This window comes from Vigna umbellata, chromosome 11, assembly GCF_029865625.1.
Source record: "Vigna umbellata cultivar VRB3 chromosome 11, Vumbellata_1.0, whole genome shotgun sequence".
Lineage (NCBI taxonomy): Eukaryota > Viridiplantae > Streptophyta > Magnoliopsida > Fabales > Fabaceae > Vigna > Vigna umbellata.
The window spans coordinates 33,172,468-33,195,355 of NC_142175.1; the positions used below are offsets into that span (position 1 = coordinate 33,172,468).

The following is a 22,888-nucleotide window of genomic DNA, read 5'->3' on the forward strand; positions in this document are numbered from 1 at the left end:
TAGTACAAATTTTAAAAACAACATTGATGCTCCTAACTAACAAGATTTGTGATAATAATTAAAAAATGATTTAAATAATTAGTCCGAAACAAACTTACAAATATAATAAGACCGTTTTGGCTTGACTTAAAAGGTTAATAATTAAAAATATAATAATAAATAACATACATTTAAATTTAAATCATATATATTAATGAAATGATATCATCTTAATTTTTGAGGTTAGAACATATAGAATTTTAAAGGTTTTGGTTTTTCCAGGGAGAATTTCCGACAAAGGAAACGCTGGTACCCGACGCGCTGGCAAGCACGTGGAGAGTTCCGTTTTCCTTTGTGGCATAGCACTATAAATAATTCTCAAGTTTCCACACTTTTCCTCCTCCTGGAACAGCGCAGAACCTAACCCTCACGAAAACCCCTTCGATTCCGATAACTCTCGTTCTTCCGAAACCCTAACCCCAGTTCGTTGGGATTGAATTGGAGGAGATCGTGAAAGGATTGTTTGAAATTGGTGGTGTCAGCGTTGAAGAACGATGTCTGCTGCTGTGTGCGGAAGCAAGAGATCTTTCTTCGAAGAGCTTCCTCCTTCTCCACCACTCTCCAAGAGGCTCCGTTGTTCCTCTTCGCCGATTCGCTTCCCTCCCCTCTCTCTCATCGACCAACTTCGCCCGCTCTTTCCGCACATGGACGACCTGGTATCTATTCTTTTCTTTCTCAGTTTTACTTTTACGTGACTTTGAATCCACTTACGGTTACACTTTACGGTTTTACTAATCTTTTAAACTTGGTAGTTTATAGTTTAGTTGCAAGGTTAGAATTGTAGTTTATCATATTGTTGTTATCAGTTACCGTGTTTGGTTGTGCTTTCCCTTTTTCTTTTGTGCTGCAAAATAATTAGTGTGTAAATTTGGCTTGAATCGAGAGAGGGAGTTTCTGTCCTTGATTTCTTTTCATACTTGAGAATGAAGTCGGCAGGTAGTCCTGAAGTTCAGTATGTATGAACTCAAGAGGTCTACTATCTTGGATTGGTAATACGTATCTAACGAACATGTCAATCAATATCCGATTGACTGGTTTGAGGTTATCGACAAAAAGATTTGTCCAAACGTCCCTCATTTGAGCTACTTTGCTTCTTTTTGTGGAAATGCCCCTCATTTTTCTCTCTTGAGTTTTGGGAGTATCCTTACTCATTTACCATGTTTCCCCTTTTCTGGGGTGTCATCAATGTTGTCACGTGCGAGGAGAGGAAGAGGTAATACTAACTGTGCATCAAGTAGGTGCCATGGGCGGTCTAGAATATCAGTTTGGCCTGGAATACCGTGATTGGGGCTAGAAGTATTATAGTTGGGCCCTAGAGTGTAGTAATTGGGGCTAGAAGTATCATAGTTGGGCCTAGAATGTCGTAATTGGGGCTAGAAGGATCATAGTTGGGCCCTAGAATGCCATAATTGGACCTCAAGGCCCAACGCAGACTGACTATTTGAGGTCTTGGTGCCTCTCAATTGTTAATGTGACGGGGGAGTGGTCATAGTAAATAGTCGGTCGACGACGACGCGACGACGTAGGTTGTCAAGCCGGGATTTGACTTTTGGCTGACCGGTCCAATCTATGATGTGTTCGGTTGGTGTTTTCCGAAAATTGCATGATTGATATAGATGATTCTCTTCCTAATATATCTTATTGGTTGTTATTTTACCTTTCAGGTTCTTGAGAGGGCTCTTCAGGAATGTGGAAATGATATTGATGCTGCCATCAAGAGGCTGAACGAGCTTTGCTTGGGAAATACAGATGGAAATGAAAATTCGGAAGGATCGGATGTTGTTAATTTGGTTGCAGGTATGGTTGGTTGATGTTTGCGAATGAATGCTTAAAACCTTTATGAGAAAATTCTCCTTTTACATCGATAGGATTTTAAACTGTTAATTGATTGCTTTCTGTTAATTGTACTGGTGCACTGCTCTTCTATCCTAGCCCGGACAGGGGCTGTGGAAAAATAATGATATGAGTTGAATAAATTACGAAAAAGTTTTTGTAAAAAAACTAATTCAGAAATTGACCTTTTTGAGACACTCTTCAGGTAAATTGGAAGACAATGGAAATGCTTCTGTTCCTGAGGACCAGCCTACTTTGAACAACCACCTTCCTGCAGATGGAGCAGAATGGATTGACTTTTTTGTTAGGGAAATGATGGTTGCTACTAGTGTTGATGATGCAAGAGCCCGTGCTGCTAGAATGCTAGAAGTTCTAGAGAAATCAATCAGTGAAAGAGCAAGGGCTGAGGCAACTGATGCACTTCAAAAGGTACTCATTCTAAAACCATTCAAGATTCATGTTATCGACCAAACTCTGATGTTTTGCATGTCACTGAGTGAATGTCTATTTAGAGGAACAGATCAATTGTATGATGTATGCTGTTGCCCAGGTATTGCTGAACTGAAGTGGCAGTTGGGTGATATTGAGTGCTTTGAGATTGGTTTGTTTGTGGAGGAACTCTTTTGTTGACTTAAGCTGAGGATGGTTCATCCTAATTCTTTCATTGTAATATTTTTACTTTGTTGTTTTTGTGTAATGATTCTGTGTATGGTGTTTTAGTTTCACCAGCTTGTATTGAGGAACTAAGTGTGTGGTGGCAACAAGTCAACAAGAAAATAACCTCAAGCGTATCGTAGATGAGAGTGCTGTGTTAGATTTATGGACATACTTGACAAAATTAAAGAAAGCTGAGGGTATGTACCTGTAGTAGAAAAGGTAGTAGAATTTTGCTCCAATGGGGTTTGGGTGTATGTGGAGAAGATATGAAGAAGCTCCAGGAAGGATATTTAGATCAAATATAGGTTAGTCTTGTTGTTAATAGAGGTAGAGGGAGGTCAAGAAAAGTTATGGGCAAAACCATTAAGAAGGTTTTTAATGGTCAGTTTGTCTATATAATTGTTTATGATAGAGCAATATGACATTATTTGGTTCGTGTAGCAATACGTAGTAGGAAAAGGCTTGGTTTTCTGTTTGCTTGGATGTGAAGATAACACGGGAGAGACGCTGAGACTTACTGCAATGTAGTCTGTGGATCTTCTTTGAATAAACATCCAAAGTATATCGTGGCTGATTTTCTACAATACTCTGTAGTTTGGTTTCATATAAAAAGACTAATTTTTTTAGTAATGAACTTTGAGCTAGAATTATAATGCTAAGATTGCACTCTGATGTTCTTATATATTAGGACATGGTGATTTAGGAATAAATACATAGTGTTTCTTCCCGTTTCAGCTTGTATCTTAGTTGTATAATGTTTTCATTTTCAGGAAAATTTGATGCTGAAAGAGCAAATCGAAGCATTGATTAAGGAGAAAAATTCTTTCAAAAATGCTTTTAGAATCCAGCACGAACGATCTGCTGATTACGAGGTTAAGAACCAAGAGTTGCAGCATTTAAAGCAATTGGTGTCTCAATACCAGGAGCAGATTAGAACTCTAGAGGTTTGAATCAACTTTCCATCTTAATTGTTCGCAGTCACAGCTGTTCATTAGGCTAAGGATTTAATCGGTATCATCGCTCGTAGTTTGGTCTTAATTTTTAGACTCTCTTTATTGTTTAGGAGTCAATATAGCAATCTGCTATTTATATATAGGTTTATAAGTGAGAGTGCAACTTGGGCTTGTAAAGGGGAGAGGGCAAATACCTAAATATTGCATCCTACTATAAGAAATCAATTTACAAATTCAAACTGGTCCGTTATTAAATTCAGACAAACTGGATTAATGGGTAATGGTGGATGAAAAATCTAAAGTGTTACGCTAGCCTTTTTCCTATTAATAATTGCTTTTGAGCATACTGATGATTTCTATGACCATTGATTTGTTGACAGGTGAATAACTATGCTTTGGCAATGCATTTGAAGCAGGCTCAACAGAGCAACCCCTTTACTGGGCATTTCCCACCTGATATCTTCTAATGGGTTGAATGTGTAAAACGTAATAATAGAGGCAGCAAATAGCTGCTTCAGCTTGACTAATTATGTTTTGTTATTTGTTTTCTTTCATAAAAAGGTTAATGCTGCTGTAATTTTCTTTTTTATAGCTTCTGTTTGTGATAGCATGGTTTCTGCTTTTATAGTATCTTATCAACACAGTATAGAATCCAACAGTATATCAATGTTTTCAGTCAAATCCTATTAGTATCATCCGTTTATCTAATCCTGCTTATAATTTTTTTTTTAAAATAAGTTTAATTATACATGCTACAATCAAAATTCAAATCTATACACTGTCGAAACTGAAAACGAAACTGCTTGACTTATTCATAAAAATCGACTGTTGAATTGTATATTTATTGGCGTATTCGAGATTTTTTCTTTTTTTTTCTAGCGGATTCATGTCTCAAATATTTGAAAAAAAATGTTTTTCGTTTTAATTTCTGGTTAAATTTAAACAGCAATTATGCGATTTGAAACAGAAATACATATGCTAAAAGAATGTTTTATAATTAACAAATTAAATTACTTCAAATGACTGGAAGACAATGGAGTATTGTTTCTTAAACTAACTATAATACTTCAATTTTCATGAATTTATTAATGTTATTATCTATTTTCCGTTCTAAATTAAATTTCAGAAAATTTCGTAGCGAATCTTGAATTTCATTAGTTTTTAAACATTTATTTATCGACTGTTAAAGATATTAGCGTTTAATTCACTTAGTATTTTTAATTAATACACTTACAGCTTGTTTCATTAACAATATATAATTGTGTTTTAACAAAGTGATATCAACATTTTATAACTGAATTCAATGTCATAATTATACCACTTCTATTATATTTTAAATGTTTCTTGTTGCTAAAAAATAATAATAATTAAACTTTGGAATCTATCAAACTAAGACTAATAATCAAAATCAATCATAAAAACACAATCTCTCTATAGATTTTCTTAAAATGATCTAATAATATTCAACCAATTAGATCACAAAAATCTAAAAAAACACAAATAAAAGTGGGAATGAAATCCATTATTGAACAAATGATTGAATTAACAAAACAAAACATAAGAAATATAAGAGAATAATAGTAATATCATTAATAGTATTAACGATAGTAATAATAGTACACTGTATAATAAATTAGAATCAGAAAAGCAATAAAAAAATAAAAGAACTTATAGATCAAACTTTGTGAACTAAAATGGATATATATATATATATATATATATATATATATATATATATATATATATATATATATATATATATATATATATATAACTCTCAGCATTCTCAAGAACAAATCAAATAAAATAAATTGTAGAAAGAATTACAAATGACGACTACCATTTGAAGAATAAAAAATTGTCACTTGAATATCAAGATAAAATTAAAAAAAAATATATTAAAACCTTTCTATAAAGACTCTAGGTGAAAGGTGAGAAAAACATAACTCGTTTATATTTTTTCTTCAATAAATAAGTTCGCAATAGACATGATATCTAATAAAAAAATTAAAGTCAAAATTTAACTTCCTGAAAACAAACATTCTAATACTATTAATCATATAAAAAAACAACACAATTTTTAATTCCTAAAATTTCTAAAATAAAAAATTGTTTAATTTACTTATGCAAGACAGGATTTGTATGCAAATAAAGAAAACACCTAGTCTTGTTCTTTACTTCTTAGAGTCCCTCACTAGTCTTAGTTTCATTGAATTCCTTGAATGATCTCTTCTTTATCCTTGTCCTCCTCCTCATCTCTCCAGCTGCACGAGTAACAGAACATCACACCTAACTCGTGCACGAGTTAAAGGTAGCATCTCAAATACTATGCATAATAGCATGAGACAAGAAAATGCAAGTGTCTATGTTGATTCGTTGTAGAAATAAATACCAACTGCAAAACCCAAGAGAATCAGGGAACTAAATATAGTAGCATCTTGATCATGAAATCTGATAATGTGTTGTTCTGGCAGGCATGGTTTGACGTATTCTCTGTCCCCAACATATAAATCACCATTCTAGGTTAAATGGTGTTGCTGTTCATTTTTGTTAAAACTGGAGGAGATGCGCAAGAGTATTTAATGAATGGAATCTCACGGTCAGTTGCACTGAACAATTCAGGAAAACTCAGTGAAACTTTCCATAAAGATGGTACTATAATATTATTTAAATAATATTCAACAGAGGCAAATTCGTCCCACCACTATCCTACATTGACAGTTCAGACTTCCATACACTGAATATTTATAAGGGCAGTAGCAACACTCACACAATTCTTCTAATTCTAATATCTCTACACAAGCTGCAAAACAGCTTTCATCAAATTTCTTGTTTTAATCTTTTCATCATTTGCTAAAATCTAGAGGTCAAAATTCATTCTAAAATTAATTTCATCAGTTGATTCTTGCTGTGAATACAAGATTGAGAACGCTCTAATGACCATCAAGTGTTGCCAAGGACTCGTTAAGGAGCCGTCGTGCTTCCTCTCTCCTCCTGCAAATAGCGAGATTACCTTAGAAAAAAGGCCAATGACAAAATCAAATCAAACACCATTTTCGTCCCTAGAAGATTTGGATTCGATAACATTTGTTCCAATAAATTGCGAATCACCATTTTCATTTTTAAGGGCGGAATCAGTGTAAAAAAGATAACAATTAAACTTATAACTTTCTTCCATCCTTCACTCCTTAATATTCATGGTTTATACAGTAGATGAATTACTAAATCTGATAGGATATGTAATGTATTTGACAGTTTGTAGGCAATTGTTAGATAGTTTGGAAAAAATAAAACATAGAAGTTAGTATGAAGTGGTTAGGGGTAATTAGGAGGAGTTTAAACAGCAGTTAGGGGAAGTTTTAATTAGTAGTTAGGCAGTTTTTGTCTTTTAAGGAGGGGGGTGTTCTAGTTCTGTGGGTGGAGTGTATTTTGTCTCAGAACAGGGCTTGTCCTGTGTAGAAGGGAATTTCTTCCCTTGGAAGCTGTTGGATGTTTTCTTGTGTTATGTTTTTCAGAATTAGAGTGTTAAATACATTGTGCAGTAAGATTTGAGTGCTTATTTCTTTACTGAATCTGAAAATCTGGTTTCTTGTTCCCAAGAAACCTAACAAAATCACTGACAAAATAACATAACAGAACGTTTGTGTGGCAAGTCTCCATAACAAAATAAGGAATCTCAATGAAAATGGCTAAATTCGTCTCCTAACAAGTCATATTTCTCTCCTTGTCATACAACTGACTCGAATGTTTTGAAGGATCAAAATAGCGCTTTACTCTGACAAGATATAATAAAATTTTGTCCCAATCATGCATTAGTATTATATGAAAGAACAGTATCTGCTCAATTTTCACCAAAGCAAAATTAGATAAGCAAGGAAAAAGAAGGTAGAAAGATCTGCTAAACCATCTTCTAGCGACAAATAACAACAGAAAACACTACCTAATTAATGTTAGGAAATTATAGTTCACTCCCCCATTTAAGCATTTCCCTCCTATCAAGTTTATGTTCACTGCCTATAAAATCATACGTTTGAGACCAATCAAGTTTCAAAAGCATCACACCCTTTTGTTTATCTACAGCTCATCTAACTTAACCAAGATACATTGAGAATTGTCTTCTATGTTCGAAAATTTTAGAAGACGGTTGTAAAAAAAGAAAAATGTGACATGTCTCCATTGTCAGTTTCAATCACATTAACAATTCAAACTTTCTCATGGTCTTCCATGGGTTCAAGATCCATTCTAAGTATGCAATTTGTAAGTGTAATTTTAATGAGGTATAGTGTAGTTATGAAGGTAAGGAGGTATGGGTATATGAATCTAGGAGGGTTAACTCTATCACAAGTTATCGGTTATCTATAAAGATTCTGCTAGGAGTCCCACATTGAGTAGCCTTGATGCCTTACTACCACCACTAAGAACATTGTTGTTGTCAGCATTGTTACCATTATATAAACTTACCTATAAATTAATTTTAATATGATGGGAGTTTTTTTAAACTAATTTTCAAAACTAAAAATCACCCTCAAACAAAAACTAAACATTTAAAAACTGGTTGATTAAAATCTTGAAAGTCACAACTAAATCCTGAATGAGGCCTTACTACAAAAAAAAGAACGCGATCTGTTCCTTCCTTCTGAGGATTGTTTTCATTATGTGATAATATCTACATCCATTAATCTAAAAGATATCGCTGACGCTTTATTATCTATCCAAAATAATAGTTAATCCAACCCATTAAGTCCAGGTATACTTTCTTATGCACACACGCATATACATATATATTTATACCTTTTTATGTCCTCCACTGCCTGTTTACGGCGTTGTATCTGAAGTTCCAAAATGTGAATCAGAGTTGCTCTCGCCTATAAAGTAAATACAAAATATAATTAAAATCCCAGACAACGGAAACAGAACAGCAGCATGCCAGTCAAAGGCACGCGTATTTCCTTATACTTAATTGTATAGAACAAAATATACCTGATGAGGACGTAATGAATTTAAAAGGTGATGTAAGTTTTTGAATACAGTAGAAATTTCTTCAACTCTCCTTGCATACTGTGAAGGTCTCTCAATAAGAATATCAGCAAGCTCCAGGACATGTAGCTGCAACTCTCCATTGAGTGACCTCAGCTCCTTCTTGAAATCTATAGAAGATCGGAATCTTTTACTAAAGGATGGAAGGTAAAAGATTTAAAAAAAAAAAATCTTTTAACGGTTATGTTAAAGCAGCTTATTATGAACACTTGACCCTTTCTGAAATTACTCATTTTATGGCCATGGATGTCATCATTCTAGAGCAGTAAAACTTTATGAAAGTTACGATGAACAATTTCACAACAGTTGCTCAAAAATACACCATCCTATTAAGTAATTGAGTAAGGGAATAGATACCCAACTTAGTTAAAAATTCAGTGCATGTAAAGTTGAAATTGACACTGTATCTATTCTAGGTTTGTGCCTTAGTGATTCATCTTTCTCATATAGAAATTTCCAAAAGATGATGAAAGTGACATGGGAGTATTTTGCAACATAGTACCTATGGCAACAAAGTGTAGACAAACAACCTAAACGTGAGTTATCAACATTACGAAGCAAGGATTCGCAGAAGCATTCAAATGTTAAAGCAAGGTTCATAATGATACTACCAGCTCTTATGGAGGAAGAAAGAGAAGTCATATCATTTACTATTCTCTGGAACGATAGCTTCCAACTGGATAATATTGAGATAGAAAAGCATCATAATAGAAAACCAAAACTATTTGTAGCAACTTGTGGTCATTGCAAAACATTATCACATCAAATTGTGCATGAATAGGGGTAAAAATGGCCTACCAACATTAGGCCCCTTAGAATAGAGCTGGCGCACCCCTTGTTCTTCCAAGCTTGGCAGAACATCACTAGTCTACAAGAAAATAAACAAAGAACTATAATTTTAATACGTTATCATGACATAGAGATCCTACATAAAAGTACAAATAGATAAACAAAGACTTTGTGATCATAATAAAAATAAGTTTATATTTGGATAAGTTTGCAGAGAATATATTTCTAAATAATTAATTTTATTTCGACACATAAAATAAATCAGCTTTTACATTATAAATTAAAAAATAAAAGAGAGGATATGTATGAAGCTGAACGAGAGTAAAAAAAGTGAATGGAAAATTTGATTAGAGATAACATGATTGAGGGTGGGAAATTATCATAAACTACAGATGTCCAAAAAAATAAAGCCAGCTTAGTTTTTTTTTTTTTGTTTACAAAAAGCTTTTATTTTCTAGATTTCAGCGAATGATCCCAAACACAACAATAATTGTCTAACAACTGAAATCAATAAGTTTAAGCTATTTTACCAATCTCTGAGAATTCAATAGACAAACCAACTGACTCCCACATAAGCTGTTTCAGGTTTCTTTTCACAAGCCAAAAATCGATGCTAGTGAAAACAAGCATGCACAAAAGCTTTCAACTAATCTGAATACATGTTTAAAACCTCGATGTATAGTTAAAATTTCACCAAGAAAGTGCTTATTATACCAACGACACTGCAATTGCAACAACAGAGGTTCATTTTAATATTATATCCTGAAAAGAAATGGTTACCGTATAATTGCCTCCAAAACAAACGTAAGTCCCTTCAATAGGCGGCGGAGGCTCGGGAGCAGACTTAGGGTCTTGCAAGTAATCTTTGTAAAGCCTGTAAAAAGGTGGCGGTGGAGGGTATGTCGCCGTTGCCATGATTAAAACCTTTTAAACTTCTCAATTTCACGATCTGCACCATCATTGTATGATACAACACAAAATTAGGGTATGGAAGACACATATGCTTACTCTCTCTCAGTTTTTCAGTTGCGAACTTAATATCGCGAGAGTGAGTGAGTGACAACTTTGCTGAGACACAGGCAAATGAAATAGAGAAATTGATTAACAGAGAAAGGGGAACTCACGAAAACCGGCGACCAGCGACCAGCGACCAGCGACCAGCGACCAGCGACCGGCGAGCTACGGCGGCGCGCGAGAAGGAGACAAAGAAATTAGATTTAGAAAGGGGAAAAGTGAAGTGTAAATGCGAGACAGAGACGTTGAAAATAAAAAATCAAAGGAAAACAACAAATAAAAATAAGAAAAACAAAACCAACCGTTAGATCAAAATTAAAAGAATCTAACGATTTAAATTATCTCTCTTCCCATTTACCCTTTTATCCCTCTCCTTTCTCCGTCGAAGAGAACCGGTTTCCTATACCGCCGGCAGTCGCCCCGCCGCAACCCCTGCGGTGTAAAGCGAATAAAAACAGGTCCTTGTTATATATTATTTATAACTATCTCTAAAACTTATATCACATTTACACTTTTCAAGAATACTTTTTTATCTTTATTTATTTTATAACTACAGCAATACAGTTAAAAATAAAATTAAGCAATATTTAATTTTAGGTTAAATATTTTTTTTCTTCTCAATGTAGTAGTATTCCATTTTATCTTTTATTTTTTTTATCAATTAAGTTTAACTTTTTGTTATATATTTTAGTTTTTTCTATTAAATTTGCATAAACGGTTTTTACGTATCATGTGTCAATATTATTTTTGAATTATCTTTTAATTTTTAAATTTTTGTAAACAGATATTTTATATATTGACATATATAACATCAAACCATTTTTGTTTAGTAAATTTGTATTGCCGTTACAACTTTTAAATTTGTTATATTAATTTTTCAATATAACATCAAACCATATATAACATCAAACCATTTTTCATCATTAGCTGTTTTACATAATTAACGACCTGATTATTCAATGGAAACCTATATTTTTTATAAAAAAAATTACAAAGTCGTTTTAAAAAAAAAAGTAGTAAAGGGATAAATTAAGTAGTTTAACCTATTTTTTAATTTACAATTTATAAATTATAAATTAAAATAAAGAGTATATTTTTATTTTTAAATTCTACTGGACTTTAGAAAAATCAAAATCCAGCTATAGCTAGGGTGTGCGTGTATACGAGAAGCGCCGTGCGGATATTTGGATTTGCTTTTTTCGTTTCACCGGCGGCGAACGTGGTGCAAACCCTAATTCAACAAAACCCAATTGGTGATCGGAGGAAGAATCTGACGGTGGGCGAAGATGGTTCTCGCGGAGTTAGGTGGGAGCATTTCGCGTGCTCTTCAGCAGATGAGCAACGCGACCATCATCGACGAGAAAGTCCTCAACGATTGCCTCAACGACATCACGCGCGCACTTCTCCAATCCGATGTGCAATTCAAGCTCGTCCGCGAAATGCAGGCTAACATCAAGAGCATCGTTAACCTCGACGACCTCGCCGCTGGCCACAACAAGCGTCGGATCATCCAGCAGGCCGTGTTCAATGAGCTCTGCAAAATCCTCGATCCCGGGAAACCCTCGTTCACTCCCAAAAAGGGCAAACCCAGCGTCGTCATGTTCGTCGGTTTGCAAGGTTTGTTTGTTTCTTTTGAATAGCGTTATGCTTTGCGTTTTGCACGATTAGAATGATTGTGGATGTTTTCGTGATTCAGGATCTGGTAAGACGACGACGTGTACGAAATACGCGTACTATCATCAGAAGAAAGGATGGAAGCCCGCGCTGGTATGCGCGGATACGTTCAGAGCTGGTGCTTTTGATCAGTTGAAGCAAAACGCTACTAAGGCTAAGATCCCTTTCTATGGAAGGTACGTGTTGGTAGTTGTTATTCAAATTGGCTCCTGAAATGCAGAGATGATCGGATTTAGCTGTAGTTGGCATATTGTTCTGTTGTTAGACATGCTGCACTTATGCCTGTTGACTGTTGATAGTAAAGCTAAGGTTGTGTACTTGTAGTTTTATATGTTGATGAGTTACATTGGCAGTTATATTTCTATATAGATCATGCCTTGGATGGCGTTAAATTTTATTTTGGGATATTATTCGTCTACAAGTGTGTATTAAGTAACAAAGTAAGATTGGGGATGATTATCGCTGACTATTTCGGAAACTGGGTCTTAGATTTGTTTGTTCTCAATTTATTTTTTCATATGTTATGGATTTTACACTCTTGGCTCTTCAATCACATGCTCAGAATTTGTCGCTAAGATTCCCATGCTCACAAATGGGCGTACTCTTTTTCATTTTTTATCTTATTTCTTCTAAAGAAGACTTAATACAAATTTACAATGTTTCTCAGGCATGCCATACAAATTCACGAACATAAAAAATGCATGAAACCAATAATTAAAAGAATTCCTTTTTTTTTTCTCCCAGTGATCTATTTGGATTCATCTTACAATTTCTTTCGTTTTCGTTTTATTTTTCTCATTTGTCATTCATGACAGCTGCTTGCTTCTATTTTGTTAATTGCATTTCATTTCCAACGGTGACCGTGCTCAAGTAATTTCTTTTTCTTCAGCTATATGGAATCAGATCCTGTGAAAATTGCTGTGGAAGGAGTTGAAAGATTCAAGAACGAAAACTGTGACCTTATAATCGTTGACACTAGTGGGAGGCATAAACAAGAAGCTGCACTTTTTGAAGAAATGCGGCAAGTTTCAGAAGCAACGGTATTTCCTGTGGATACTCTGTTAATTTCTGTTTTCAATGGTCAACATCTAATATTTTTCATTGCATTGATCAGAAACCAGATCTTGTTATATTCGTCATGGATAGCAGTATTGGTCAGGCTGCTTTTGATCAGGCTCAAGCATTTAAACAGAGTGTTGCAGTTGGAGCTGTCATTGTGACTAAAATGGATGGCCACGCAAAGGGTGGTGGTGCTCTTAGTGCGTAAGTATTGCAAAGATAATTATATTGTATTTATACGATTTAATACCAACTTATGCAAATAGGGTGTCTGTTGCTTGTGTATGTTTGTTGTGGTTTGAATTGTAATCTAATTAATCTTGTATGTCAGTGTCGCAGCAACAAAGAGTCCTGTCATATTCATTGGAACTGGAGAACACATGGATGAATTTGAAGTTTTTGATGTTAAACCATTTGTCAGTCGGCTATTAGGTGTGTGTTTTCTGCTTTTTTTCTTTACCTGAGTATTGGGTTATGCCACACCCTTTTGAAGTATATTATTTTGTCAGTTAGCTTAAATTAATTCTTAGTCTTGTTCAATGACTTTTGATTCAGGCATGGGAGACTGGTCTGGGTTCATGGACAAAATTCATGAAGTTGTTCCTATGGATCAACAGCCTGAACTGCTACAAAAGCTATCAGAGGGAAACTTCACCTTGAGGATTATGTATGAACAGTTTCAGAACATACTTAAAATGGGTCCCATTGGCCAGGTTACCTCCTTTTTATGTTTGATTGAATTTATTATACCCACAAAATTTTATATTTGATGCTCTAAACACATACTGGTAATGGCTGATTGGTTACCGTGTGATGAGATGCTGCACATTTGCTTTATTGACGTTTGCTAGGTTGATTTATGCAGGTCTTTTCTATGCTACCAGGATTTAGTGCTGAATTAATGCCAAAAGGCCGTGAGAAGGAAAGCCAGGCAAAAATTAAACGTTACATGACAATGATGGACTCAATGACAAATGAAGGCATGTGCTGGGCATTTTTTCTCCTCTTTGAGAGGATAAAATCTTTTGTATATTGAATCCATTATTTTCAAACAGTGTACCTTCATCAGCTGACTTTTAATGGTTACAATGTTTACAGAGTTGGATAGCTCAAACCCTAAGCTCATGAATGAGTCCCGCATGATGCGAATAGCTCGAGGTTCTGGTCGTCCAGTTAGGGAAGTAATGGAAATGTTGGAAGAGTACAAACGGCTTGCAAAGATATGGAGCAAAATGAAAGGGCTTAAAATACCCAAGAAGGGTGAAATGAGCGCCTTATCCCGAAATATGAATGCTCAGCACATGAGCAAAGTCCTCCCTCCTCAGATGCTAAAACAAATCGGAGGCATGGGTGGGTTACAAAGCTTGATGAAGCAGATGGGATCTGCTAAAGATATGATGGGAATGTTTGGCGGTGGTGATAAGTAGAATGTTGTTGCATAGAAGCTGAGGATTGTTTCTGATCACTACCCAAACCTCTCTGATACATACTTCACAAGAGCTAGCTAGATTCATGAAATTATGCAGTTCACATTGAATTTCGGATGAATTGTTCTGTTAATCAATCTGCAGCAATCTCGATGGGTGGAATAGTTCATTTCAAAATTTTCGTTAACAGTCCCTTTGTAGAACTAAACCCCTTGTCTGTATATTTTTTAGTCTTTAGGAACGCAAAGCAATTTTATTGTGAACTGGAAATTTTCTTGTAGCTGTAACATATTGCTCCTCTCTCAATTTATTAAAAAAGGTGAAGTTAATTCTGACAGTTGGTTTTGGATTTGCATTTCATGGGGTAAAATGTGATAATCATATTAGCCCGAACTAGACATTAATTGGCTCAAATATGATATCACCGCGACTTGGTTTGCTTCGATCGATGTTCTTCTTGTTTCATATAGTATGTTTTAATATATATATATATATATATATATATATATATATATATATATATATATATATATATATATATATATTACTAGATATTTTTTTATCTTATTTTCTAATTGTTGGATCTGTTCTACGTCTACAAAAATCAAATTATGTATTATCAATTTCAATTAATTAAATAATTTTTAGACATTATGCTTGATTATTTATAATTTTTTTTTCACATTAAAATATTTGACTATGTTAATTTTAAGTGTTTAATCACATAAATAACTTAAAAGAATTTTGTTTTGTTAAAATAATTTTTATTTTCTTTCAACTATTCATAGGCTTAATTATTCATGTTTTTCTTTTGTACATTTTATTCTATGTATATCAAATAGTTTTTAGACATTGATCATTTTTACCTTTTTTAAATATTTTAATTTATTATTTTTATCATGTAAAATATTATTTTAATGATTTTTGTAATTATTTTTATATTTTAATTCATTATTTTACTACAACAATTATATGAGTATAATATATAAAGAAATTAAAAAAAATTATATTCAAATTTGAATTATTATTAATTTAATATTCCATGTTCCATGTAAATAGTATATTGTAACCTTTATTAATGTATAAAATATATTTCATTATAATCTATAGAAAGAAATTAAACACTTAAAATATTTTTAAACTTAGAATACTTTGTTCTATAATTTTTTTAAATATTTTTTAACCTTTTAAAATTTGTTTTCTTAACACTTTAAAAATTGAAAGATATTTTAGTCGTTATAAAATATTATTTTATATGTAATTACACAATACTTGTATCCTCAATTCACCATTGACTTCAAGAGTAAATTTTTAGGATAAAAAAGTAAAAAAATATTTTAATTTGAATTAAGTTTTTCTTTATGCAATTTCTATTTTATTTTTTTTATCTTTCACTTTATTGTATTTTTTTTCTAGACATTTTGTTATCTTGATAAAGAAAAAACATTAGAATTCCCAACATCATAATCTCCATTTTTTCCCTTTTTATTTTTTTAAATTGAGTTACTACATTACTATATATCTATATAATATTATTATTTGATATTATTATATTAAATCTATGATGAACCCTATTAATAAGTATGAAGGGTTTAGAAGTGCAAATCGGGAAGCAGTTCAAAAGTTGCATAGTTTGAACCCCTCATTGCCTCCTTTCCTTCTTTCGGCCGCGCGCGTACACATTCTCTCCGCCTTCCAACCATAATCGTTTTCCTTGCTTCTCTCTCTATATATATTCATCTATATATACGCACATACTCACACGTGTGAGTGAGCGTATAAGCACTCCTATCTCATTCGTTTTTTCTTTCCATTCACTTCACAACGCCGTTTCACTCTTCCGCCGCCGTGGCAGTGGCGCGAGCTCGTGCAACTTTCCCTTTTCTCAAGGTTCTCTCTCTCTCTCTCTCTCTCTCTCTATATATATATATATATATATATATATATATATATATATATATATATCTCTTCACTATTTGAATTGAATGTGATGCTACTCTGTAATGGATTAGAGTTTCTCTCTGTTTTTGTTTTACTCACTGTTGTGTATTGTTTAAGTTCGATCCCTAAACTGAAGAACGGAAACACGAGGAAACAACGGTATTTATATTATTTGAATTGATATTTTTGTTTTAATCGTGACACGCATTGTCATTGGGATGTTAAATGAGTTAGTCGGCTATTGTGTTCAAGTTAAATGTTGTGCTGAGGCTTGTGTACTGTTCATGCTATTTTGTTTTTTTTTATTCTCTTGAAGAAATAGAGAATCGGGTTTTTGTTTTAATTTTTGTTTAAATTTTGTTTTGTTTGCTCTGTTGATGATGCGGGCGGATATGCGATTATGGTGTCTTATTTGTCAATCCACCCCTTTCAGAGTTTTAACTGTATAACTAGATTGGATTGTTTGTGGATGTTATGGAGAAAGAAATGTGAATGCTACCTTTAATTTTGAGTGTTAGTATGACTGTTGAGATAACTGGGATAAATGAGCACAAGTTATTTGTAGGCTTTGACTTAAGCAGTGTTGTTTAAGTAGTGACTATAGCTCTGTTGCATGGCACAATACCCAGGATCTGCGTTCACTTCATGATGTGGTTTTGAGATGGATATGGGACTACACATGTTTTTTTCCAACTCAGTCCTTGTTTTCTACTCCCCCTACTCACTTAAACCTATTAATCTTCTCTTATACAAAATCCTCTGTTCAGGGCTTCACCTAAGAACGAGCCCCCACTCCTCCATCCGTGTTTGTTCACCTCCTTCTTCACCCTCTTGTCATCACTGACAAGTCTCCGGCCAGTTGAACTTTGTCAGTTAGTATTATGAAAAGCTTTATGCATTTTAATTTTATTTACGTGCAACTTAATTTTTTTATGCATATATGATATAGCAGATTATCAGCTTTCTGACATTTTCTGCCATTCTCAATTTAACACTGGTTTTAAGTGTGTGTATCTTTCAAGGGAAAGTTACTTTCATCAAGATACATGTTGAATGAAGCTGACATAGATAGTTATAGCACGGATGGACATTAAATCATAAACTGCCATGCAACTTTAGAGTTATGACTTTCAAATCAAAGAAGTGAATGTAAGATTTGGAGACAAAACAAAATTCTTTTGTTCTGCCATGGGCTTTTCTACGTTCACTTTGCTAGAGACTAATCCCCGCTCACAATATTATAACTGTTGTTGGTCCGACGAGTTTTCACAATGGCGAGGACAGAACTTGGCCGGCTACTGTTCATGTATATCATATAAATGATGATAGTACATCGTGCAATCATTTTAAACTAGAAATAACTAAAGAGGTTGTACATAAGTCTCACAAAACAAAAGTACAGGCCGTAATCGAGCATGTAATTTTTTGAAAAAAAATCAAAACAAAGCAATGGAGTAACCAAATAGAGTGTGATGAATAAAGTAGTGGAATATTAGGATAAAATATGTTTCTTAGCTTCTATAAGTTTTCGAATTTTTATATTAGTGAGAAAAGGTAGAAGAAAAAGTAAAGAATTAATAGAACGTTGATTTGTTTTGGTGATACAAAATTCTGTTGATTCATCTATGTATCATAAGATTCAAGTCATTGGAGACTGATTACGAGATTCAAAACACTGGTCAAGTTGAATTACATTGAATGATATGATTCAAATCGAAAGAATCTAATAACTATGATGGATGTTTAGTTTTTTAATATTGTTGTTGTGGTGTGCTAACTCAATTTTTGACAGAATCCGTGCAGCTAACCCAATGGAAAAAGGATTTTGTTTGGACAAATTTGTAGTAGCCAATAGCTTGCTATAGCAGAGTAGTGTAGTGATTTTCGACTGCTATATGATTCAACCTTCCTCCAAAACTCAAGATTGTCAACAAAATTAAGAGTCCTGGTTTCTTTGTTTTGCAATATAATTTCCTTTTTATTTATATATATCGTTTATCATAGTTTGCCCTTAGCAGCTGAACTTCCGGGGGCCTTTTAAATTCTTATTTTTTGTAGTTTTTTATTTATGTTTTGTATAAAAAATAATATAACTTTTAGCCTGCCTTTATTATTTCTGGAGGTAAGCCACTCATTGATGCCCTTCTGGCGTTCCAATTTTTTGGTTTTCCAGGGTTAATTTTGCTATCATGGAGCTTGATGCTCATGTTACCCCCGATAATAATGATGTGATACCTTATTCAGGAACGCAACCCAATAAGCGGATGAGAAAAAAGTCTATGGTGTGGGAATACTTCACAGTAGAAGCTGTTGGAGCTGGATGTACCAGGGCTTACTGTAACCAGTGCAAAAAGTCATTTTCTTATATAACTGATTCAAAACTAGCTGGTACAAGCCATCTGAAACGACACATTTCGATGGGAATCTGTCAAGTACTTCGGGAGAAAAACCAACAAATCTCATATCCCAAAACAGATGGTTCTCAATATAATGCCAATCCTCCCAAGAAACGGCCAAGAGAGAATTCTAGGTTTACTAATGGTATCTCATTTGATCAGGAGCGTTGCAACCATGATGTTGCCAAAATGATAATTTTACATGATTATCCTCTTCATATTGTGAAGCAACAGGGTTTCATTGATTTTTTGCGGATTCTTCAACCCCAGTTCAATCCATCATGTCTAAATTCTATTGAAAGGGATTGTATTGCTATTTACCTCAGGAAAAAGCAAAATATGTTGAATGTCATTAATGTGATTCCTGGACAAGTCAACCTGACATTGGAATTGTGGACTTCCAACCAGGCAATGGGCTATGTTTTTGTTCGAGGACACTTCATTGATAGTGATTGGAACTTGCATCGTCCTATTCTCAATGTCGTTACAGTACCATTTCCTGGTTCTGAAGATTCTTTAAATCAAACTTTAGTGACATGCTTATCCGATTGGCATTTGGAGGGTCGGCTGTTTACTCTTGCGCTTGATAAATCCTTTTCCAGTGAGAATGTGATAGAAAATCTGAGAGGCCTGCTCTCTGTTAAGAACCCTGCCACACTCAATGGTCAGTTGTTAAACCAGAATTGCTATGCTCGTGTGCTTAGTCGCCTTGCAGCTGATGCACTATGGGCAATGAGAGAAACTATTAGCAAGGTTCGCGATAGTGTGAAGCATGTGAAGTCTTCAGAAACCCATAAAGAGAAGTTTATTGACTTGAAGCAACATTTACAAGTACCTAGTATGGTGAATCTTTCAATTGATGACCCGTGTAAATGGGACACAACTTATCATATGCTTGTAGCTGCCTGTGAATTAAAGGAAATCTTCATCTGCCTTGATACCACTGATTCTGATTACAGAATGACTCTAACAATGGATGACTGGAAGCAGGTTGAAACTCTCTGCACATATTTGAAGTATTTGTATGATGCAGCCAAAATTCTGACACAGCAACCGTACCCAACTTCAAATTTATTTTTTGCTGAAGTGTCAAAAATTCAGGTGCAGCTGACACAAGCAGTCTTCATCCAGGATCCTTTCATAAGAAGTTTAATTTTTCCTTTGCACGAGAACTTTGACCAATATTGGAGAGAAAGCTGCATCATCTTGGCAATTGCTGTAACTATGGACCCAAGGCATAAAATGAAACTTGTGGAATTTACCTTTGCCAAGACATTTGGTGAGAATGCTGGGGCCTGGATAAAGATAGTTGAGGATGGTCTTCGTGATCTATTCATTGAATATAGCACCCAAATGTTTCTTAAAGCAACAAATGATGATGATGGGGATGACATTATGATAAAAGAAACATGTCAAGAAGATTCTATTGACTGCTCTCTTTTTGTTGATGGTGATGGTCTTTCGGATTATGAATTTTATATATCTGATTTTACTGGTAACCCTCAATTTAAATCAGAATTGGAAGAGTATCTGGAAGAGCCTCTGCTGACCAGTGTAGAGGAATTTGATATTCTGAACTGGTGGAGAGTAAACGGATTGAAATACCCGACATTGTCTAGAATAGCATCTGATATTTTGTCTTTACCAGTTTCCACATTGTCTGCAGATTCTGTTTTTGACACCCAGATTAGAAAAATGGATAGCTACCGTAGTTCTTTAAGCTCTCTCACTCTTGAAGCCCTTATTTGTGCCAAGGACTGGTTCCAGTCAGAATGACTATAGATATTTCAGTTGTACATGGGAAAATGGAATTTCAGGTATACATTTTTTATGAAGTGGCATATTACAGAGTAGATTTTAATTCGTGTTATTGTCAGGATTTTCATTACATGTTTATAGTATAAAGGTTAATTCTATTCAAATTTAATCTTCTTGCCCAAAATAAACCTTTTGTAACAAGAAATGATTTTATTCATACTTTCATTGTTTCAATGAAAAACATGAAAGATTCATAGTTTCAAGATTTGAATGAAGGACGTGGAAGGATTGCTTTTCTAGGTTGGTACAGTGGCAGTTTTTATCCCGTATGTATAGACATTGGCCTAATTACTAATTTGATGTATAATATGCTTGATAGGAGAGAATATGAATGCCAGTGGTCAGGTTGGAAGTCAAATCGACCAAACATATGAATCATACTCATGTGATGTTTTAACCATATATAGTACCTGTTTGGTTTGATCCATATTGTGATTTCAGGATTTATATTTTATGATAAAAATGATCGGTTCTACTTAACATGTAACAATATTTTAAGAAGTTAACTTGCATATGATGTTTTGATTTTAATGATATGCTTTAAACTTAGACAGAAATATCTAAATCATATGGAAATGTCCAAACCTTTTGGAAATGGTTTTAGTCTATTTGACAATTTTGTTTTTTCTTTTAAATATGATGTAGAATGAGTCTTATAAAAAAAACAGGAGAAATGTTACCGGTAGTTGTAATTAATGAATTGGATTTATCAATTTTCATTTTTGATTTATTTAGTTTTATAGATTCTTATTAAATCTATAATGATGAAGAAAGATGCTACATTAATGAGCAATGAAATTGGTTGAATGAGTGACAAGGTGGACAAATTATCTTTTCATTAGTTGGGCCGCAATTGAGTGGAAAAGAGGACATTAATTAGGGTTTTTTACAGTTAATTTTCGCAAAATTTTTAAAGAAATAAAAAAAGTAATTATGTTTTTTTAGAAGAATGATTTGTGTACATATTTTTTAAGACAAAAACAATTAAATTAAGTGAGTAGATTGATTTTATTAGCATTTTTTTTCTGTTACTGGATTAAAACAATTATTTTTTATGAATGAATAATACACTGCATTTTGCCTTATTAAATTTTTTAATGAAATATAATATTCCTTCTCATTTATAATAGGTTAGCGAAGTGATAAACCACAAGAAAATGAAGTATCTTGTAAATCAAACATAAATATTTTATATATATATAAAATTATCCATTAATTATAATTATGTTAGAGTTGGCGAATGAAGAAAGGTTTAAGACCTCTACTTTTCTTTTAAAATGACATTTTTGGGTTTTATATATCTTGAGATGATTCTAATATTTAATTTTTTAATAGATATTTTTATTTATATATTATTAATAAATTTGATTCATATAATAGATTTTTAAACCGGTATACTTTTTATGCGTTTAGTAAATGATATTAATCTTTTTTTACATCTTTAATAAAATAATAATATTTTTTATTAAAATTAAATAAAAGATTATAAAAATTTAAAAAGAAAATTAAATACATGTTAAAAAATACTTTCATAAGTAAAGTAGGTGATATTTTCTTACAAATATAAAGGAAGTGACTTCAATTTATCAAAAAGATGAGGAAGATGGATGTTTATTTAATAATTTAAATAAAAAAACGTGTGTCTTTATTGAAAGTATTAAAAACAAAGGAGAGCTAAATATTTCTTTTGAAGATAAAGTATATTGGTATATTATTAAATAAAAATTAAAAGTGTTACGCCTCTCAATAATTTTAATTAATTCAATTCTTGAAGAGTAAATATATATATTCCCTTTATTTTGTGTACCAAAATTTATAAGAACAGTAAATAAAAAAATTAAATAATTTATTTGAAAAAAAAACTTTTAATCCAAGTTTTTGAGATTAAATTTTTTAATTAAGTAATTTTTAGTTTCTAGTAAATTTTTAGATTTTGGTTATGATTTTTTATAATTTCTTTTCCTATTCTAGCTTTTTTATTTTTTTTCTATGTTTGTAATTTAGTAATATTTCTTAAATGATTGGCTGTTTATTAGGTGACATGTTAGCAATAAAATAGGAGTCAGACGTGTATTTTTTTTTCTTTTAGTATCCAATAAAATCATAGATTTTTTTTAGTCCTAAATTATTTTTCCCCATTTTTATTTTCTGTAAAAAAAACCCATTTTCTTCTCTATTGCATATTGAGATATTTTAAGTAATTAGCTAGAATTAGCACATGTATATTTATCTTAGGTTTGTGTCCCTTTTT

At 33.0% G+C, this 22,888-nt stretch overlaps 3 protein-coding genes and 1 pseudogene across 5 annotated transcripts; 3 read left to right on the forward strand and 1 right to left on the reverse strand.

Moving 5' to 3' along the window:
* Window positions 1-260: 260 nt before the first annotated feature.
* LOC124844623 (uncharacterized) lies at window positions 261-4,190 on the forward strand. Its single transcript, XM_047321592.2, has 5 exons — window positions 261-695; window positions 1,704-1,836; window positions 2,078-2,301; window positions 3,300-3,473; window positions 3,863-4,190. Exons 1-5 carry the CDS (start codon window positions 534-536, stop codon window positions 3,947-3,949), a joined length of 780 nt encoding a protein of 259 aa, XP_047177548.2. The 5' UTR covers window positions 261-533; the 3' UTR covers window positions 3,950-4,190.
* Window positions 4,191-6,099: 1,909 nt separating this feature from the next.
* Window positions 6,100-10,699, reverse strand: LOC148191551 (mediator of RNA polymerase II transcription subunit 7a-like). Its single transcript, XM_088101171.1, has 7 exons — window positions 10,681-10,699; window positions 10,433-10,487; window positions 10,089-10,257; window positions 9,318-9,387; window positions 8,463-8,629; window positions 8,274-8,347; window positions 6,100-6,476 (listed from the first exon to the last, which is right to left on the reverse strand). The coding sequence occupies exons 3-7, from the start codon at window positions 10,221-10,223 to the stop codon at window positions 6,416-6,418; spliced, it is 507 nt and encodes a 168-aa protein (XP_087957297.1). The 5' UTR covers window positions 10,224-10,257; window positions 10,433-10,487; window positions 10,681-10,699; the 3' UTR covers window positions 6,100-6,415.
* A 750-nt stretch (window positions 10,700-11,449) lies between these two features.
* Window positions 11,450-14,819, forward strand: LOC124844624 (signal recognition particle subunit SRP54 2). The gene is made up of 8 exons (XM_047321593.2): window positions 11,450-11,939; window positions 12,019-12,172; window positions 12,886-13,036; window positions 13,111-13,259; window positions 13,387-13,487; window positions 13,611-13,768; window positions 13,921-14,035; window positions 14,154-14,819. Exons 1-8 carry the CDS (start codon window positions 11,609-11,611, stop codon window positions 14,480-14,482), a joined length of 1,488 nt encoding a protein of 495 aa, XP_047177549.1. The 5' UTR covers window positions 11,450-11,608; the 3' UTR covers window positions 14,483-14,819.
* Window positions 14,820-16,100: 1,281 nt separating this feature from the next.
* Window positions 16,101-20,876, forward strand: LOC124844627 (zinc finger BED domain-containing protein DAYSLEEPER pseudogene; annotated as a pseudogene). Of its 2 annotated transcripts, none has more exons than XR_015782816.1 (2): window positions 16,101-16,372; window positions 18,597-20,876. The product of XR_015782816.1 is annotated as a zinc finger BED domain-containing protein DAYSLEEPER pseudogene, transcript variant X1 (transcript). The 2 variants fall into 2 exon arrangements; XR_015782817.1 differs by having other exon boundaries at window positions 18,668-20,876.
* The last annotated feature ends 2,012 nt before the right edge of the window (window positions 20,877-22,888 follow it).